This window comes from Zootoca vivipara, chromosome 3 (genome assembly GCF_963506605.1).
Source record: "Zootoca vivipara chromosome 3, rZooViv1.1, whole genome shotgun sequence".
In the NCBI taxonomy this organism is placed as follows: domain Eukaryota; kingdom Metazoa; phylum Chordata; class Lepidosauria; order Squamata; family Lacertidae; genus Zootoca; species Zootoca vivipara.
In genome coordinates, this window is record NC_083278.1 from 35,607,139 (window position 1) to 35,624,268 (window position 17,130).

At 41.1% G+C, this 17,130-nt stretch overlaps 1 protein-coding gene across 22 annotated transcripts in view; it reads left to right on the forward strand.

The window, feature by feature from the left end:
* The window catches only part of RIMS1 (regulating synaptic membrane exocytosis 1), a 225,102-nt gene that overhangs the window by 158,266 nt on the left and 49,706 nt on the right, over positions 1–17,130 (forward strand). For 14 of the 22 annotated variants that reach the window (XM_060272532.1, XM_060272534.1, XM_060272533.1 and 11 more), the window contains one exon: positions 1,471–1,583. In XM_060272532.1, the coding sequence (XP_060128515.1) occupies positions 1,471–1,583 (113 nt within the window). Of the gene's footprint in view, positions 1–1,470; positions 1,584–6,596; positions 6,627–17,130 lie in introns of all 22 variants that reach the window. The other 8 variants (XM_060272539.1, XM_060272523.1, XM_035109623.2 and 5 more) reach the window with 1 other exon arrangement.

The following is a 17,130-nucleotide window of genomic DNA, read 5'->3' on the forward strand; positions in this document are numbered from 1 at the left end:
GATGTAAATGTGGTGGTGTACTTTCTGGAGTACATGCAGTGCATCCACTCATTCTGGCACTCCAGTGCAATCTGTTTTCCCCGTCATGATATCTACACTTTTCTCATATTCTCTGCTCAAGTCCTATCTCCACTATCTTGATTGTTTACAGTCATACCAACAAGCTTTATCACAATGGTGAAAATCAGCCTCTGTTTTGTCTTCCCATTGTTGTGTTGTGTTATGCATTCATACGAAAGCTTTCTGAATAATTTTCATTTTTCAAAAATGTGCTACATAATGCAAAAGCCTATTCATATAACAAAGGGTGTGTTCTCACATCACACATTTTCTTCATACTAGGTATGGAGAGAGAAATTGGGCTTTGTTATTATCATATGGGTATTGTGTACACTGTACATTGTATAGAGAGGCTAAATAGACAGGAAATAAGTCCCAGCAAACCAAGAGAAGTGATTATGAATAGATTGGGTCCTGAACTTAGAACTGGCATTGTACAGAGAAAACAGTGAATGGAAAATTCCCCACCCCAAGCTTACGAGAAGCAAATAATAGTTATTGTTGACTTGTCCCAGCTTCAGTGATGCTTCTTTCTCCACCAGTGATATAATCTGTTATCCTTCAAACCCTTCATGGTATTTGTAAAGTTTCCTAGAAGCACTGCACCAGGAAGAACAATACCAATTTGATCAGCTAGCCACGGTGTCAAATGAGGATACAGAGAAAAGATACATACAAAGCAATAATAATAATAATCCTAAACTCATATTCATAGGGATTGCATAGCTGATGATGTGTGAACATACTCTGACTCTTGATTTGCAACTGTTACTTTTCCTGTGCAATAGTAGTCCTTATCCTCTACTTCTGTGAAATTGCTTTAGTACTGAGCTTTATACTGGTAATGTATCTGGAAAAAGAATGCAGGCTGGATAGAAGATTACATTCTTTTGGAAGTACTTTACGACATCTTTACTATCAGTTGTACACTCTCAATTGTATTATTCAGTAGTTGTGCTTTAAAGAATGAAACCTATGGAAAGCCTGTAGATGTAATATATATATATAGCTAACCTATTTATATACTCATGATTTTTTCTCAACCATTGTTATCCATAGATTTCCAAATGGAGTAGCCTACAGTTTTTTAATCTAAATTCAAAATGGGATTGGTGATTTCACCAGTTCCAGATCGGTGACTAATTGCCTCTGTAGCTAAGTAGCTTTCTTCTAATCTGCCACATCAAAATGAGCTAATTGAAGAGGCCTTTTGAGTTTTACACACACTTAAGCAGGCTAGGAATGAATGTTTTCTGAATTGAACAGATACTAATAGTTTATGGCATCAATGCAAAGTAACGTACTTCCTCTCCGTCATTCTAGCAAAAGTATTTAGCCTTGGTGCTTATAATATCTCTTTGGTTCAGATGTTTGTTACACCATGCCATTAAATCTTAATTTTGCCTGCAGAATGCACCAACCAGGAAGTCCCATGCAGTCGTCTCCAGCAGACACACCTTTCAGCAGTCGTAGGGGGAGACAGCTTCCACAAGTTCCCATCAGAAGCGCCAGTATAGAGCAAGGTATCAAATAGCAAGCTTACAGTTTAAAATCTTGGGTTTGTTTTCCTCCCTCCTCCTGTGCTGCAAAAAACATCTTGCTTTTTCTTTTTGTAAACAGTCTTCAATGCTTTATTGCTTTCTACTGATTAACTAGTACATTCTTATAAAAGTGGATTGCAAACTAGGGGTGTGCAATTGATTATTGCATTGTTTCAAAAAGTTTTTTTCATGTTTTCTAGCAATGTATGTATTTTTAAAGCTGGGTTCTTGGCAAGGGGGCAGATTAAGGTGGTGGAGAATAACCCACTCTGTTTATTCGTGTTTCATTAATTTTGCTGTCTACCTAATGCTAATTGATTGCAGTTTGCTGACAGAAATGTGAACAGTGCAAACAATACCCCTTTCTGAGCATGTCAAAAGTTAAAAGCAAAAGTTGGGGAAAATTAATGTTTCTTCATCATATTTACGGTACAACAGTTTAATTACTGGATTACTGGGCTGCGGTGGGGATGGAATCACCTTCTTATATTTCTGAAGTCACAGATATCTAGGTTTACATTAGAGATCATGTGAAACTTGTTTAGAGTTTTCATATTTTAATTACATGGTGCAGTTCAGAACTGAAAGGGCAACACATTGAAGGTTTTCTTTCTCTATAGCAAATTGATGTCATGCATCCTTCTAGATATGAATATGTATTGAGAATGAGATGGTTCATATGTTCATTCTTTGCCAATACATGCATCATATAGATGTGAGTTTCCTGATGAATGACAACCATCATTGAAGAGTAGAGAATATGTCAAAGTGGTTTCCCATTCCATACATTCATTTTCACTTGGATATTTGCTGTTTTCTGCACGTGGTTTTGATGTGTAATGTATCTGCTGTTTTATATCATGTCACCATGAATTAAGGTCTCATTGGTTCAACAACTTGCTACAAAACTACATTGCAGTTCAACAGGTTGCATTATCTCAGACTTTCAATTATACAAAAGAGGCTGTACAAAAGCTGAGAGAGTTTTGTGGATATTTGTATATTATTTCTTTGTTGACATGTAAATAAGAAAATAGATAAGGTATAGTGTTTGTGTGTTTTCCCCCTGAGTGTGAAGAATTTCTTATTACTGGAAAATGTACTATACTATTTCAGTTCAAATGATGCTAATAGGATTTTGTAATCTGATCAACCGGTTTCAGTTTCAAACCGCAAGAGTGGAAAACTAGAATGGTTGCAGCAATGTAGAAAACAAAACAAAAAGCAATGCCGTGGGCGTTTCGTTAAATAGGTGCTCTTACACTTGTACTTTATATCGCTTCTTATCAAGACTCAGTTGTACATGCTTTATGTTGGTAAAAAAAAATTAACATGATGACTCTGGGTGAAGATTTTCTGGCTGGAACTTTTAATCTGTTGCTGTTAAAGGGACAAACTTTTTTTTTTTTTTGGTAAAAAGTGTCATTCCTTTGGAAGTTCCTTCACAGCTAGCCATAACTGAGGGTGGGTCTGTGGATCTGTCTTGTGCATTTCCAATTTGCCCTCCTTGCCTACTAGGCATACAGGGTTTTGACTAGGAAAACACGTGAGCCCCCACTGAGGGTTATTTCTGCAGGGATATAATAAATTGGTAAAGTATGAAAGTCTTGCTATTTTCATTGTTACCTTGAACAGCCCTTTTTATATATAAAAAAGTGTTTCAAATGTACAGTGGTGCCTCGCTAGACGAATTTAATTCATTCCACGGGTCAATTCTTATAACGAAAAATCCGTCTAGCAAATCCCATAGGAATGCATTGCATTCCCCCCCCCTAGGAACACATTAATTGAATTTCAATGCATTCCTATGGGAAACCACAATTCGCTAGATGAATTTTTCACAAAACGAATTCGTCTAGCGAGGCAACCTCCGCTCGAAAAATCTCTTCGTTAAGTGAAAAATTCATCTTACAGGGTGTTTGTCTAGTGAGGCACCACTGTACAGCCAAATCCTGCCATTTGTTGTTCTTTTCAATCTGTCATTAACTGGAAATGTAAAAACTGGCATAGGAGAAGTTTTGTCCAAACGTTAAGTGAAATCCCTCTGCAGAGCAATTATCTGACTTGGCAGCAGTGATGAGATGCCTGGGAAGAACTGATCTCAAAATAACAATACAGGAAGTCCAGATTTTATTTCCTGTGGGTAAAGGATAATTTCTACACAATCATCCTAGTGGGAAATGGACATCAAACATCTGGCCAGCTTCTGATTATATCTATTAGAAATAAAGATACACATGCATAGTGGAAATAAAGATAAAGGGGTGTCTCCAATTAAGTCACACTCAGAGCAGAGCCATTGAAATTAATGAACAAGTGCCAGTTTAAGCAAAAAGATTTCAGTGGTTTTAGAAATGACTCGAGGGGTTTCAGGAAAGCCTAAGGTGTATATTTAGCATTATGAGGGATGATGCATGCTGAAGTCAAGGAGAAGTTTAAATTGAATTAATTAGGCCTTAACCCCATGGCAACTTCAGTTCCTAACCAAATTAGCCTAATATGTAAGGGCTCATTGAGAAATGTATCTTTAGGTGATTACAGAATGATACATCAATCTTACAGTATAACTGAAAATGAACAAACTCTGGTGAAATGCTTCTATTGCATAAAGCTTTCCATGTTCCTAAGATACAGGATAAAAAAGACCAGCAAAGACAAAATACTAAGCTAAAAACTGTAGCAAGTGTCAGTATTCTAGAATTGGCTCTCTTAATCGTTTTCATAAGAAAGGAATGCTGCCAGTGAAATGACGACTGTATTTTAATTTTACTTACTTGTAGTAAACAAAACAAAACAAATGTATAATTGTTCCGCGTAACATATGTGCCTGCTTGCCAGTTTGTAGCATATTCTAACAGTCTTTTGAGAAATGAGTATATTAGTGCAAGCGAGTGGCCGAAAGAGAAGATGTGAAAGGACACATCTGAAAGAGGGAGGTGGGGGAAAGATGGCAGATAAAGTGTGCCTTTAAATGTCAGAATACAGATAGAGTTCAGAGTTCTAAAACAAAACACCAGATGTGTGTGTGTGTGTGTGTGTGTGTGTGTGTGTGTGTCTGTCTGTCTGTCTGTCTGTCTGTCTGTCTGTCTATCTATCTGTCTGTCTATCTGTCTATCTGTCTACTTGGCCTGGGCCCACTGATGCACCATCTATAATACTAGGAGTGCCTTTAGTCCTTAACACAGTTATATGGATTTAAATTGCTTTGCTTTTGATTGAATTAGCCTGGCAGTATTATTTTAAGGTTGAAAATCAAACAGGTGCCTTACCACTGTCTTTCAAGCACCCTACTGTCCTCTACAACAATATTATGTATATAAAAAATAAAGCTGTGTCATGAAGGTCTTTACCTAGCTTGCTACAACAGTTTTTAACTAAAAATTTATAAACCTCTTGAGTTTTCAGCACAGCCATGCCACCTTTTCACCAACATGCTATAACGGTTTAAAAAACGGCTCCTTGTTCTTAGTATGAAGCTTTATATTTAATGCATATAGCTGTGTTTGTTGCAATACTACTACTACTACTACTAATAATAATAATAATAATGTACAAGTGATACTTAGGGAAGAACATTTGCCAGCAATTGAACTATGTTTGAACTAGCGTCACTGAGGTCACTTGACCACTTCCTGTGCGCATTGTTCCCTACATATACAAGTGCAAGGTCATGATGGTATGGGCACCATGCTTATGAGAATATTTCAGTTTTCAGACTTTTCTTTGTTCTGCTCTTGTTTGATTCAACAAAGCGTGCTATCCAGCAGACTTCAGATAAATAGAGATTTCTAGAAGATATGCTCGATAGATTTGCTTTCACAAACACCAGTGGTTATAGGTTGCTAGGTGAAAGGAAAATGCTGCTCGGGTCATTTACACTTAAAAAAAATATTCGAACCTGGTTCAGTGACAATAAATCACAACTCCATCTGGAAGTAAGGCAATGTTCAGTTCTGCAATATTTTACACTATTTCATGAGCCATTTGATCTGAGCATTCTGCAGTTTAGTTTCAGATTTATTTATTGTAAGGACTTCCTATTCATTTCCTTATTTCCTATTACGTTGTTTAAAACACCTCTTGAATTATTTTAAGTTTGTCAGTGTTTATTGTTGGATTATATGGGACATCCAGGAAAGAAGAGGGGAGGTGGTACCTTACAGCCACTGCATTTTTTAAAAGTGGGTGTTTTCAAAGGAAAAGTAGGTGTTCAGTAATATTTAATAAAGCAAGCTATTTTTAATGGTCACCGTTGTAAAAATTATATGACAATTGCTCATTGGAAAGTCATGCAGTAGCTATTCATTCATTCAATCTTTTGTTAACATACTCCCATAGGTGCTTCACTCTTTGTGTGTGTGATCCTGCTCTTCCGTTGTTTGCAATTCAAGCTTTGCTTTAGTTGTTGTTGGACTGAGCTGGAGAGTGCTTTCTGATACAATCGTGTATTTTTTAATACCGGTCAGATTAAGTGCAGTATGTAAGTACTCTAATCGGGAATGGATAAAAAGAAAATCCTTGCTCCAATGTACATTTGAGGCTCCACCCAGCACAATTTTTTTAGTGTGAATCTTTTTAAATGAAAGATGTGAAAAACTAACAGTTGAAGAGATGTCTCCTCACATGAGTAACCCTTTTCCTACTGCTTGGTTTCTTAAGTGCTCATTGTGTACAACAGAGGTGTAGCTTTTTAATTTTTTAATATTAAAGTTTATATATATATATATATAAAAGAACAGGCCACAACCCAACACGTTAAGTGGGCTTAAGGCAATTTATTCCAATGGACTTGACCATACTTAGCTCTCTATTGGCCTCAGACTTTATAATTTGTCATGGTCTTGTCATCCAAGTTCCCCACATTAATTTTATGCATGCTGCAACAGAGCCTATAGTGTTTGTCATTCTCATGTATAACACCTTTTTTTGTCTAACTTTAAATTTGCTGATTTCTTTCTTTTGTTCCCATCATTCCGTGCATTTTATTCATTGAAGAACAAGAGAATTATAGCTCATCATCAAAAGGTAAATATTCATGTCAATTTTACTAACACTCGTCATGTTATTTTTACCTTTCTTCTGCACTAATTTCATGTCAATCCATTTTTTTGTAGGTTACATTCAGTTAAGAATGTAAATCTGTGGAAAAGGTTACTTCTCAAGTATCTAAACGTCACCCAGTCCAATAGAGTCGTAAAATAGTTTTACTAACCTCAAATCTATTTTAATGAAATTTTATCTCAACCTCTGACCAGGTACAAACTTGGTTGTCATCGTCTGGGAATGTTTACTTCTATCTCACAGATAATGAGAATATGCCCAGCAGTTATGGACCCAGTATAAAGGACTGGAGAATCCACACAACAAAACCCTTACCTTTTGTAGATCTTCTGAAAGCTCTGTTTAATCCAAAGAAACTTGAGCCTAGTTTTGACAATTGTTCCATGTTTCATATACCATGGCTTATGAAGCTGGAAATGAACCCTGGGTTTTAGCATTCCTCCCCTCATCTCTACTTCAATGTGACCCTGACTTATTTTCCTAGTCTGAGTTCCCTGGTTTGGACATAATGGGGGGCTCTGACTTAATGAAGCTAGAAATGAGGTGGCAAAGCAATAACAAGGAAAGCCCAAAGGAAGTCTCTGGAAGGGAACGTTACAGTAGCAGCTAGGGAGAACATAATCCACTAGCAAATACCATCGCAACACGGGTAACTGCAAGAATCAGGAAGTGTAACATAAATCCAGATGGAAGGAGAAACGGGGGGGTATATCTACATCTGATGTTGGCCAAGCTGTTTATGAAGTCCAGTAGTGTGAAGAAGGGGGCAGTCTAGGTACCTGGACCTTTAAAATGGGCAAATAGTTTCTGCCATTAGTTGATCAACATACTGCACAACTACAGTATCTCTTATGCTGACCTACCACTGGAGTGCTTCAGTGGAAGAGAACTGGAATGCATTCTTAGGAATGCTAGGAAGTGTCCTGGTGCAATGTTGATCAACAGCTTTATGATACCAGCACTGCCCAAAGAAGAGAAGCAGGAGCCAACAAGTTTAAAAGGGCAGGGGGGTGGTGGTTATTTGAGCAATAGTGGCACCATATTTGAACCCTCTAGCAGTAGGCCACGTGGAGTACAGGCAGACAGCAAGTGACCTCAGCAGGGCCCTCTATCAGGAGCTGGGACCAAACATAATGAGTGCATAAGTAAGCACTGCTGTGCCATTGGTTCCCATGAAGCTGCCAGGAAACTGTGCCTGGAACCTTTCAAAAGTGCCGGAAGTGCCTGCCTGTAAGTTTTCCTAAAGTTATAAATTGTAAGGCTGCAAATGCCTCTCCTTTGTTCAGGCAGGCGTGGAGGGGGTGGTGGTTTGGTCACTGAGATCTAAATGGGTAAAGATAAACAGACAGCAGCTGATCAGCACAGCTTTGCTTTTGTAAGCAGGGGACCTGCTCAAGAATGCTCTACACATTTTTTTGTGTGGGTTTGATCTTAGTTTTCGCTAAAGTATAACCAAAAACTACTTCCATGCAATTGCCCTTGTTCTGTAATTGTCTGTGGCAATTAAGACATGTTGCTGTCGATCAACACAATCTCACTTACTCTAGAACGAAAAGTAACATTTAACATTTCCTTTAACATTTCCTTGTATACTTGATTCTAAATCTTTTCTCAACTTCACTGCTTTTTTTTAAAGAAAAAAATTCTTTCATGATTATCAACATCTGCATCTCCATTTCAAATGCTTCATTGTGTTTTGTCACAATATGGCCTCACGGGCACTTCTGTGCACTAAAACACCAACAACCTGGCATATCTACCATTGAACTTACTTATTGTGTTGAGACAAATCTGTCACCCTAGAAGAATCTTGATGTGTGACCTTTTATCTTGTGTCATGACTCATTTATGCAGCAAAAACTAAAAATCCCAAACTGAGTGCAAGTTTAGGCTGCCAGTGACACATTAACTGTCTTTTTTAATACTTCACTTTTGTGTGTGTATGCATGTGTGAGAGAGAGAGAGCGGTGGTGGCCACCACAATAAATTAACATGCCAGAAAGAAGTAACGGGTAGAGCAGGGATCCCCAAACTCGGCCCTCCAGATATTTTGGGACTACAACTCCCATCATCCCTAACTAACAGGACCAGTGATCAGGGATGATGGGAATTGTAGTCCCAAAACATCTGGAGGGCTGAGTTTGGGGGTGCCTGGGGTAGAGCAACTTAAAGGAAAGACTATGGCTGCTGTTCAGAACTTGCCTGGGAGTAATTCCCATTAAACTCAGTTTTCTATGTGCAGAGAGCATGTACACACAGAGAGAGCTGAAGCCTGAAATGGTACTACAACTACGAAAAGTTTTCCCATTTGCTTTAGCAGCCTTAGAAATTCTGAATTTTCCCTGAATTTTTACTGTAAACATTTCCTTTTATTGTTTTTAATCACAAGCCCTTGTCATGTGTGCCCCATGTGTACAATAATGCATGGGATGGGCCCAGGCCCCACTGGGCCCCACCCTGACATCATCACTCCACCTCACCCCAATGTCCATGCACTGTGTTAGACATGTGAAAGGGAGATGATAAACATTATGTAGAGTGCCTACAACTGTATTTCCTATCCCCAACTCCCAAGGCTGTCAGAACATTGGGAATGGACGGCATGAGTGCATTGAGACTGGAAGGCCTGTCTCCTCAACACACTTTTTGTAAATTTTGCACATGAGTGAAGAGAGCTACAGTTAGCAGATAAGGAGTATAACCATCTCTGTCTCCAAATGCATCATAGTTACTTCTGGTACAGTGGTACCTCGGGTACCTTCTTTCTGGAGGTCCATTCTTAACCTGAAACTGTTCTTAACCTGAGGTACCACTTTAGCTAATGGGGCCTCCCGCCGCGCCGCCACACAATTTCTGTTCTCATCCTTAAGCAAAGTTCTTAACCCGAGGTACTATTTCTGGGTTAGCGGAGTCTGTAACCTGAAGTGTCTGTAACCCGAGGTACCACTGTATTGTTTTGAATAGAATCTGTTATAACCATGCATATGCCAATGTTTTATTTCCTCTGTCACTGAGGATGGTGTACCAATTCTGAGCTTGCTATTGAGAACCCCTCAATCTCACCCTGTGGAGCTGGGGATGGCTCTCATGCTGTTTTTTTGCCACAGGACTAGTTTTTTTTTAATAAAAAGTTGAGAGATACGTGGCAATTGTGCCATGATTTATAAATGGCTCTGTAGCAGTACTCCAGTTGTATCTACATCAAATTAAGCCACCTTTAAAAGTGATTGTGGCTGAAGTGTTATCCTTACCTGGGAGTAAATTCCATTAAACCAGTGGAGCTTATTTGTAGGGTAGTACACAAGAGGCCAAAATTACTCAAAACATAAATACAATGCAAAGTACAAATACAAGATATAAATAATTAGAAATGCATACATATGTCTCTGGATGCTTTTTTAAAGAAGTTTACTGTTAAGACAGGAAATGCTGATTTCAAGTTCTGCAATCACAAACCTAATGATTGCTGATGCATTCTGTAAAAAAGGTTAAAAAAAATAAGTGTGGCATTGGCTTAGGTTATCTCTACCTTTGAATGTTCTTCTGGGGGTTTGGATGAGGTGATGGGTTTCAATATACAGTGGTACCTCGACTTACGAAGGCGATCTGTTCCACGGTGCTCTTTGGAAGTTGAAAACTTCATAAGTCGAAGCGTCCATTTTGCGCATGTGCATACCCCGCGCACGCCACTACTGCGCATGCGCGGCGAAAATACTTCTGGGTTAGCGGACTTCGGAAGTCGAAACCTTCGGAAGTCGAGGCATTTGTAAGTCGAGGTACCACTGTACTTGAGTCCTCCAGAAGCAGCTCACAGTAAGAGTGCACAATTGGTGTTCCCACAAGGAACTCATCAGTTATAGTGGCCCAGTAGGGATTTGATAAACATCTTCTTTTTGCCACCTGACTGAGACTGCAAAAACGGGGTTGTCTAAACACCTGGGAGGCCATAAAACATGGCTGGTGGGCTGGGTTAAGTTTCATGGGTCAAGTTGCTCAGCCTGCTTGTCAGTCAGAAATGAGTACCATACTATTTTTCTCCCATTGGTAAACAATAACACTGTGTACCACCATAACATGCTGAATGGGAACTACTGGCATGTGGATCCAAAATAAAGGACTTGCTTTTCTACAGGGAGTAAAACCACGAGAGAAACATGGTTTCTCTAGGTCCATTTCTAGAATACTTAAGAGGCCCAGAGGAGAAGTGCTTAAAGAACATCAGAATTGTGTGTATCGCAAACTGACCAATGGGTTATCGAAGATAATGTAAAAGTGCTATAGCCTCCTTGGAGCCTCAGCTGCACCTTGGATTTAGTGTTGGGGAGTGGGAATTGATTAATACAGCTGGAGAGAGATAAGGAGGACTATGATGAGCCAATGAAGATGTATTAATGGGACCTTGGAAGGTGTGCTTGCGGTTCCTCAATGAATGGAAGAGTTTGCAAATGGAGGTTGCATCCATGGACTAGAGAAGTGACTGGGACATGGAATTTGAGACCAACATTCAGGAATAAGATAAAAAAATAAACTAATGTTTGAGATTATTTCTGAATGTTTATTAGAATATCCATTCAAGTTTTGCAACAACAGCGTTTTGGAGATTCCAGGAAATTTTCTAACACCTTGGGAATGTTCCATCCTCGTTTCAAATTTCAAGAGTCAAGTGGATCATGAATTTATAATTTGTCATTGCATCAAATCTATAGCGGGTTTTTGCAACAAGTATACAGGTAACTCGCATCTTATGGAAGGGTTCAGTTCTGGGAATCCACATGTATACACAAACATGTAGATCCAGGAACCCACAGAACCAGTCCCCCTGCAAGGTGGAGGGCTGTTTACCTGACTTGGGGAAGGCAGCTGGAGGGCTCTATGACTCTGCCAGTGGCTTTGCACCTTCTTCTCAAAACCTGGTGCCTTACCCAGCTTTGTGAAGGCTGTGCAAGGGCTCTGGGATGCTGCCAGAGCCCTCATGCCACTTTCCCAAAGCCAGGTAAGCCTGGAGCTGTGGGTAGGAGTGGGTAAATACGGTAGATGGAGAGCGGGTTTCACTGTTCTCCATTTACTTATTGATTTTCCCTACACACCCACAAAAAGCTGTAATTTTGTAAGTAAAATAAGCATAAGATGCTTGTTACTTGTACTAGAAATGGTTTGTATACAGGGAACTTGAAACCTGAACTGCCCTGGCTTAACAAGCCAAGCTGTTGAGGCAGAAGGCAACTGTTTCTGTCATAGCTGCCTCTTCCTGGAGACTTGTCAGAGATGTTGTTTGGGCTACTCGAGCACAGTTGCCAAGGAAAGCCATCAGGTAAGCAGCTGCTCCTCCAGGTCAGCCTTCGCCCCTAGAAATGCTAGACTGAGATGGTCTGCATAGTCTCACAACCACCATTTTGATCTAATGGAGAGGTGCGTTCCTGTCAGCTTCCCTGACATCATACCATAGGACAGTCAGACAGAGTGGCAGGAGGAAGTATCATAGAATCATAGAATCATAGAATTGGAAGACACCACAAGGGCCATCCAGTCCAACCCCCTGCCGAGCAGGAAACACCATCAAAGCATTCTTGACATATGCCTGTCAAGCCTCTGCTTAAATACCTCCAAGGAAGGAGACTCCACCACACTCCTTGGTAGCAAATTCCACTGCCGAACAGCTCTTACTGTCAGGAAGTTCTTCCTAATGTTTAGGTGGAATCTTCTTTCTTGAAGTTTGAATCCATTGCTCCGTGTCCGCTTCTCTGGAGCAGCAGAAAACAATATTTCTCCCTCCTCCATATGACATCCTTTCATATATTTGAACATGGCTATCATATCACCCCTTAACCTTCTCTTCTCCAGGCTAAACATACCCAGCTCCCTAAGCCGTTCCTCATAAGGCATCGTTTCCAGGCCTTTGACCATTTTCGTTGCCCTCTTCTGGACACGTTCCAGCTTGTCAGTATCCTTCTTGAACTGTGGTGCCCAGAACTGGACACAGTACTCCAGGTGAGGTCTGACCAGAGCAGAATACAGTGGTACTATTACTTCCCTTGATCTAGATGCTATACTCCTATTGATGCAGCCCAGAATTGCATTGGCTTCTTTAGCTGCTGCATCACACTGCTGACTCATGTCAAGTTTGTGGTCTACCAAGACACCTAGATCCTTTTCACATGTACTGCTCTCAAGCCAGGTGTCACCCATCCTGTATTTGTGCCTTTCATTTTTTTTGCCCAAGTGTAGTACCTTACATTTCTCCTTGTTAAAATTCATCTTGTTTGCTTTGGCCCAGTTGTCTAATCTGTTAAGGTCATTTTGAAGTGTGATCCTGTCCTCTGGGGTATTAGCCACCCCTCCCAATTTGGTGTCGTCTGCAAACTTGCTCAGGATGCCCTCAAGCCCATCATCTAAGTCATTGATAAAGATGTTGAATAAGACTGGGCCCAAGACAGAACCCTGTGGCACCCCACTAGTCACTACTCTCCAGGATGAGGAGGAGCCATTGATGAGCACCCTTTGGGTTCGGTCAGTAAGCCAGTTACAAATCCACTGAATGGTAGCATTGTCTAGCCCACATTTTACCAGTTTCTTCACAAGAATATCATGGGGCACCTTGTCAAAGGCCTTGCTGAAATCAAGATAGGCTACATCCACAGCGTTCCCTTCATCTACCAGGCTTGTAATTCTGTCAAAAAATGAGATCAGATTAGTCTGACATGACTTATTTTTCAGAAACCCATGCTGACTTTTAGTGATCACAGAGTTTCTTTCTAGGTGCTCACAGACTGTTTGCTTAATGATCTGCTCTAGAATCTTCCCTGGTATTGAAAAGGCAGGAAAGGCTCTGCCTTTCATCTGTTGTCTGCTGCCTTTGCACCATGGACCCAAGGAGGGGGGGAAAGAGAAGAGAATTCTACAGCACAACCAACTGTCTACTTGTGAATAAGTGTACCCAACATAGCTGCCAAGTTTTCCCTTTTCTCGCGAGGAAGCCTATTCAGCATAAGGGAAAATCCCTTAAAAAAAGGGATAACTTGGCAGCTATGGTACCCAAGCACCAGCTCGTAGGTTTTTCCAGTCCCTTTTTTTAGGATGACTGAGCAGAAAAGCCAATTGCCACAGCAGCCTCCCACCTTATGTGGCTAGAAATGAAGTTTGCAATTTCTTTTTAGTCACCTGGAGTGGACTTAGGACTCTTCTCTCAGGCACCACAAGCATTTTCTTAGTCCCTCCAACAAACCTTATAGCCCACAATGCATTTTGTCAGTCTAGCTACTAAAACAATGACCTATTGAATTGGTCCATAGCAAACCCACATATCTACAGCTCTGCAAGGAATTTCCCATTCCAGGAAATCTGACAAAGTAAAGGCTGGTAGAAGGGATAATCCAACAGTTGCTGCACACACAGTTGTGGAACAGAGATCAAGCACTCAGCATGGCACTCACACCTATTCAATAGATGGGAGAGCAAGACACATTGTAAGCAAAAGCTGCCTAAACAAATTCATCAGACTGATACATTGAGATGGAGAACCTTTGGCAGGTGGCTCCCAGTATTCTATGAGTGAGTTTCACAGCACCTGTAGATCCTAAAAATGTGTGTGTTCTCCTAATAAGAACAGATGACTGGGAATTTTATCACTTCTGCTTCAGCATCCATTGCCATCAGTATGATCCCTTGTCCTTTGATAACTCTCCCTCACCCAGAATATTGACTAAAATGCTGGTTTGGGCAGTGGTTTGTCTGAGACAACAGAGTTTTCACGTATACCCTTACCAAGATGACAAGAGCACGCTGTCTGTAAAAGGATCAAACCAATGTGACTATGACAGTGAATCTCATACAAGTCAACTGGACCTAGAAGTCATCCAAGACACTGGCTGTTCTGCAGGCAGCTGTAGTTCAATAACTTCTGGAAAGCTACAGGTTCCAGACGAACCTGTCCTATGAAAGCAAGCAAGGAAGAAATGTGCATAGTAGACTCCAGAAGGAAGGAAGCCTACTCTTTTCTGCAGTATTTGTCCATCTAACTTTGACCATAAGCAATCATATCCTCACTTGTGTTCAACTGGAGGAGGGATTAAGCACTGAATTTTGCACTGTTAAAGGTGGCACTAACTATGATCTATTTTAGCTCTAATAAGTCTTTCAAATTTTTCTAACTGTTTATGTTAATCCTATTGAGCGCGCGTGCACACACACCATTCGAACACACCTGACACAAACCGTGAAGAATGACTTAAGGCATGGGCTCCTGCAGTAGTAGTAACGCTGGCTCGGGGGGCTGGGATAACCAGGGGAGCTGGTCTCAGAGGGACTTGGGGATACTGCGCAGCGAGGAAGAGGATGACGAGGATGTGGATCTGGCCCCGGTACTGGCATATCTACTGCACAGAGGACAATTTCACTTGATGCAGGGCAGGGGAGCAGCCAGCGTCTGTCTGTGGTCCAGACGCTCTTGGACTCGGACGACGACAATGACAGTGCCTGGGAAGGGCGACTTGGAAATCACTACAAACCTCCAGTGGATTTGACGCCAGACACTCACGACCTGGAGTGCAACGAGATCAAAACACACATCCAGTTGGCAACAGGCAGGCTGGGCTCAGGACAGACTGAGCGTAGCATCCCTCGACTGCTTTGCAAGAGGGAGTGTGGCCTCTGCCACAACAGCAGCTTCTCTCGTGGGGAGTGCTCACAAGTGGTGTCACACTTTCTCCCCAACCACTTGTCCTTCTCCGATTCCTACTCCCAGAAGGCATTCTGTGGGATCTATTCCCGTGATGGAAAGCTTTTTATGTCTGCTTGTCAAGATCAGACAATCTGCTTATATGACTGCACTTACGGAGCCTTCCGGAAGTTCCGGAGCATCAAAGCCCGGGACGTAGGCTGGAGTGTCCTGGATGTTGCCTTCACTCCTGACGGGGCCCATTTCCTGTACTCCAGCTGGTCAGATTACATTCACATCTGCCTGCTAACTGTAGGAACTGGGCTGTAGATTTCCGATAACTTCCTGCTACTAAAGTATGAAAAAGAGAAAGAAAGAGAGAAAGCATACATCTAATTCTACCACACACAGTCTGTTAATAGGCAAGGGTAATAAAGTGTTTCTCACAATATGGTTGCCGTGTAGAGGCTGCTTGAAACTTCCTTCTCAGGGCAGCTGATCTACATGGCCAGCAGTTTCACGCACTTCATGTCATCCTATGGGCTGGTCCCCACAGTGTGATTTCTATCCATGCTGCAGCTTAATTTTTTTCACCACAATTTATGTCATTCTTATAGCTAATAATCATATAATTTTAATTGCTAATACCATGCCTATTCATCATCATTTTGATTACTCATACCACACCTGTCACTGTGCTAGGCACCATGTATAAGTTACTGTTTCTAATTATAGCTTGCTGGAGTAGGGAAAGAAGCCATATGGTAGGTAGGGCCAAATCTGGGAAGTGTGAGCTGGTGCACATGAAATTGCTTGCAGTGTACACAAAAGACCACACAGAAGCGATTTCAGGTTGCCAGCCAGCCAGATCATGTGAGGTGGTCCTCCAGAGTCAATGTTTCAGTTTCATTAGCCTAAAATAGGCATAGAGATTTCTCCAGGAGAGTTGTGGGCTCAACACCAATGAGCTTCAGTCAACTTGAATAATGTTTTGTTTATTTAAAGGTAAGTATATGACCCACCATGCCAAGGGCTCAAGGCAGGAAGCAACAGTTTTCAAATTATTGATAAAGGATCTAGTTGTAGTTACAGGTAGGTAGCCATGTTGGTCTGACGTAGTCGAAACAAAATAAAAAAATTCCTTCCAGCAGCACCTGGAAGGAATCTGAAGAAGTGTGCATGCACACGAAAGCTCATACCAATGACAAACTTAGTTGGTCTCTAAGGTGCTGCTGGAATGATTTTTTTTATCTAGTTATAGAATGCAAAAGTGCTATTTGAATGTCAAGTCTTTTATTCTGGGACAGGATAGTGATTAAAATCTTGAAAGCCAGGTAATAGGTTTCTCTCCCCATTTTTCATAGTTTTCCCCCACATCAGGCCTTGGTTGTCTTCTAGCTGTGTCCTGACTGTATTTCTCTAAAGTTAGATATTTATAACTCAAGACCTGCAGTTTGACAAGCAGTGTGACTTCTTTCTTCTCCTTGTTGCTGTTGACTCTATTTTTCTTGCACTCACATGGTCCCAAACCAGTGGTGGACAGGATGGCTGTGTGGCACTGCTCACCTGACTTCCACTCAGTTGTGTCACTCCTGCTTACCAGGAGCTAGAGGGAAGGAACAAGGTGGCGATGAGATTAGTGTAGTGCAAACACACCAGCAGGAGCACTGGTTTGGCTTCGTCAGTTCATTAGCACCGTGCTGACCTTACTCCTCTACATCCTGGTCAGCAACAGTAATGCAGCTGAGCACTGCTGTCCCACCACATCTGATACTGGCCTCCTCCTCCTTTGCCAGTTCACCTATCCAACTCTAC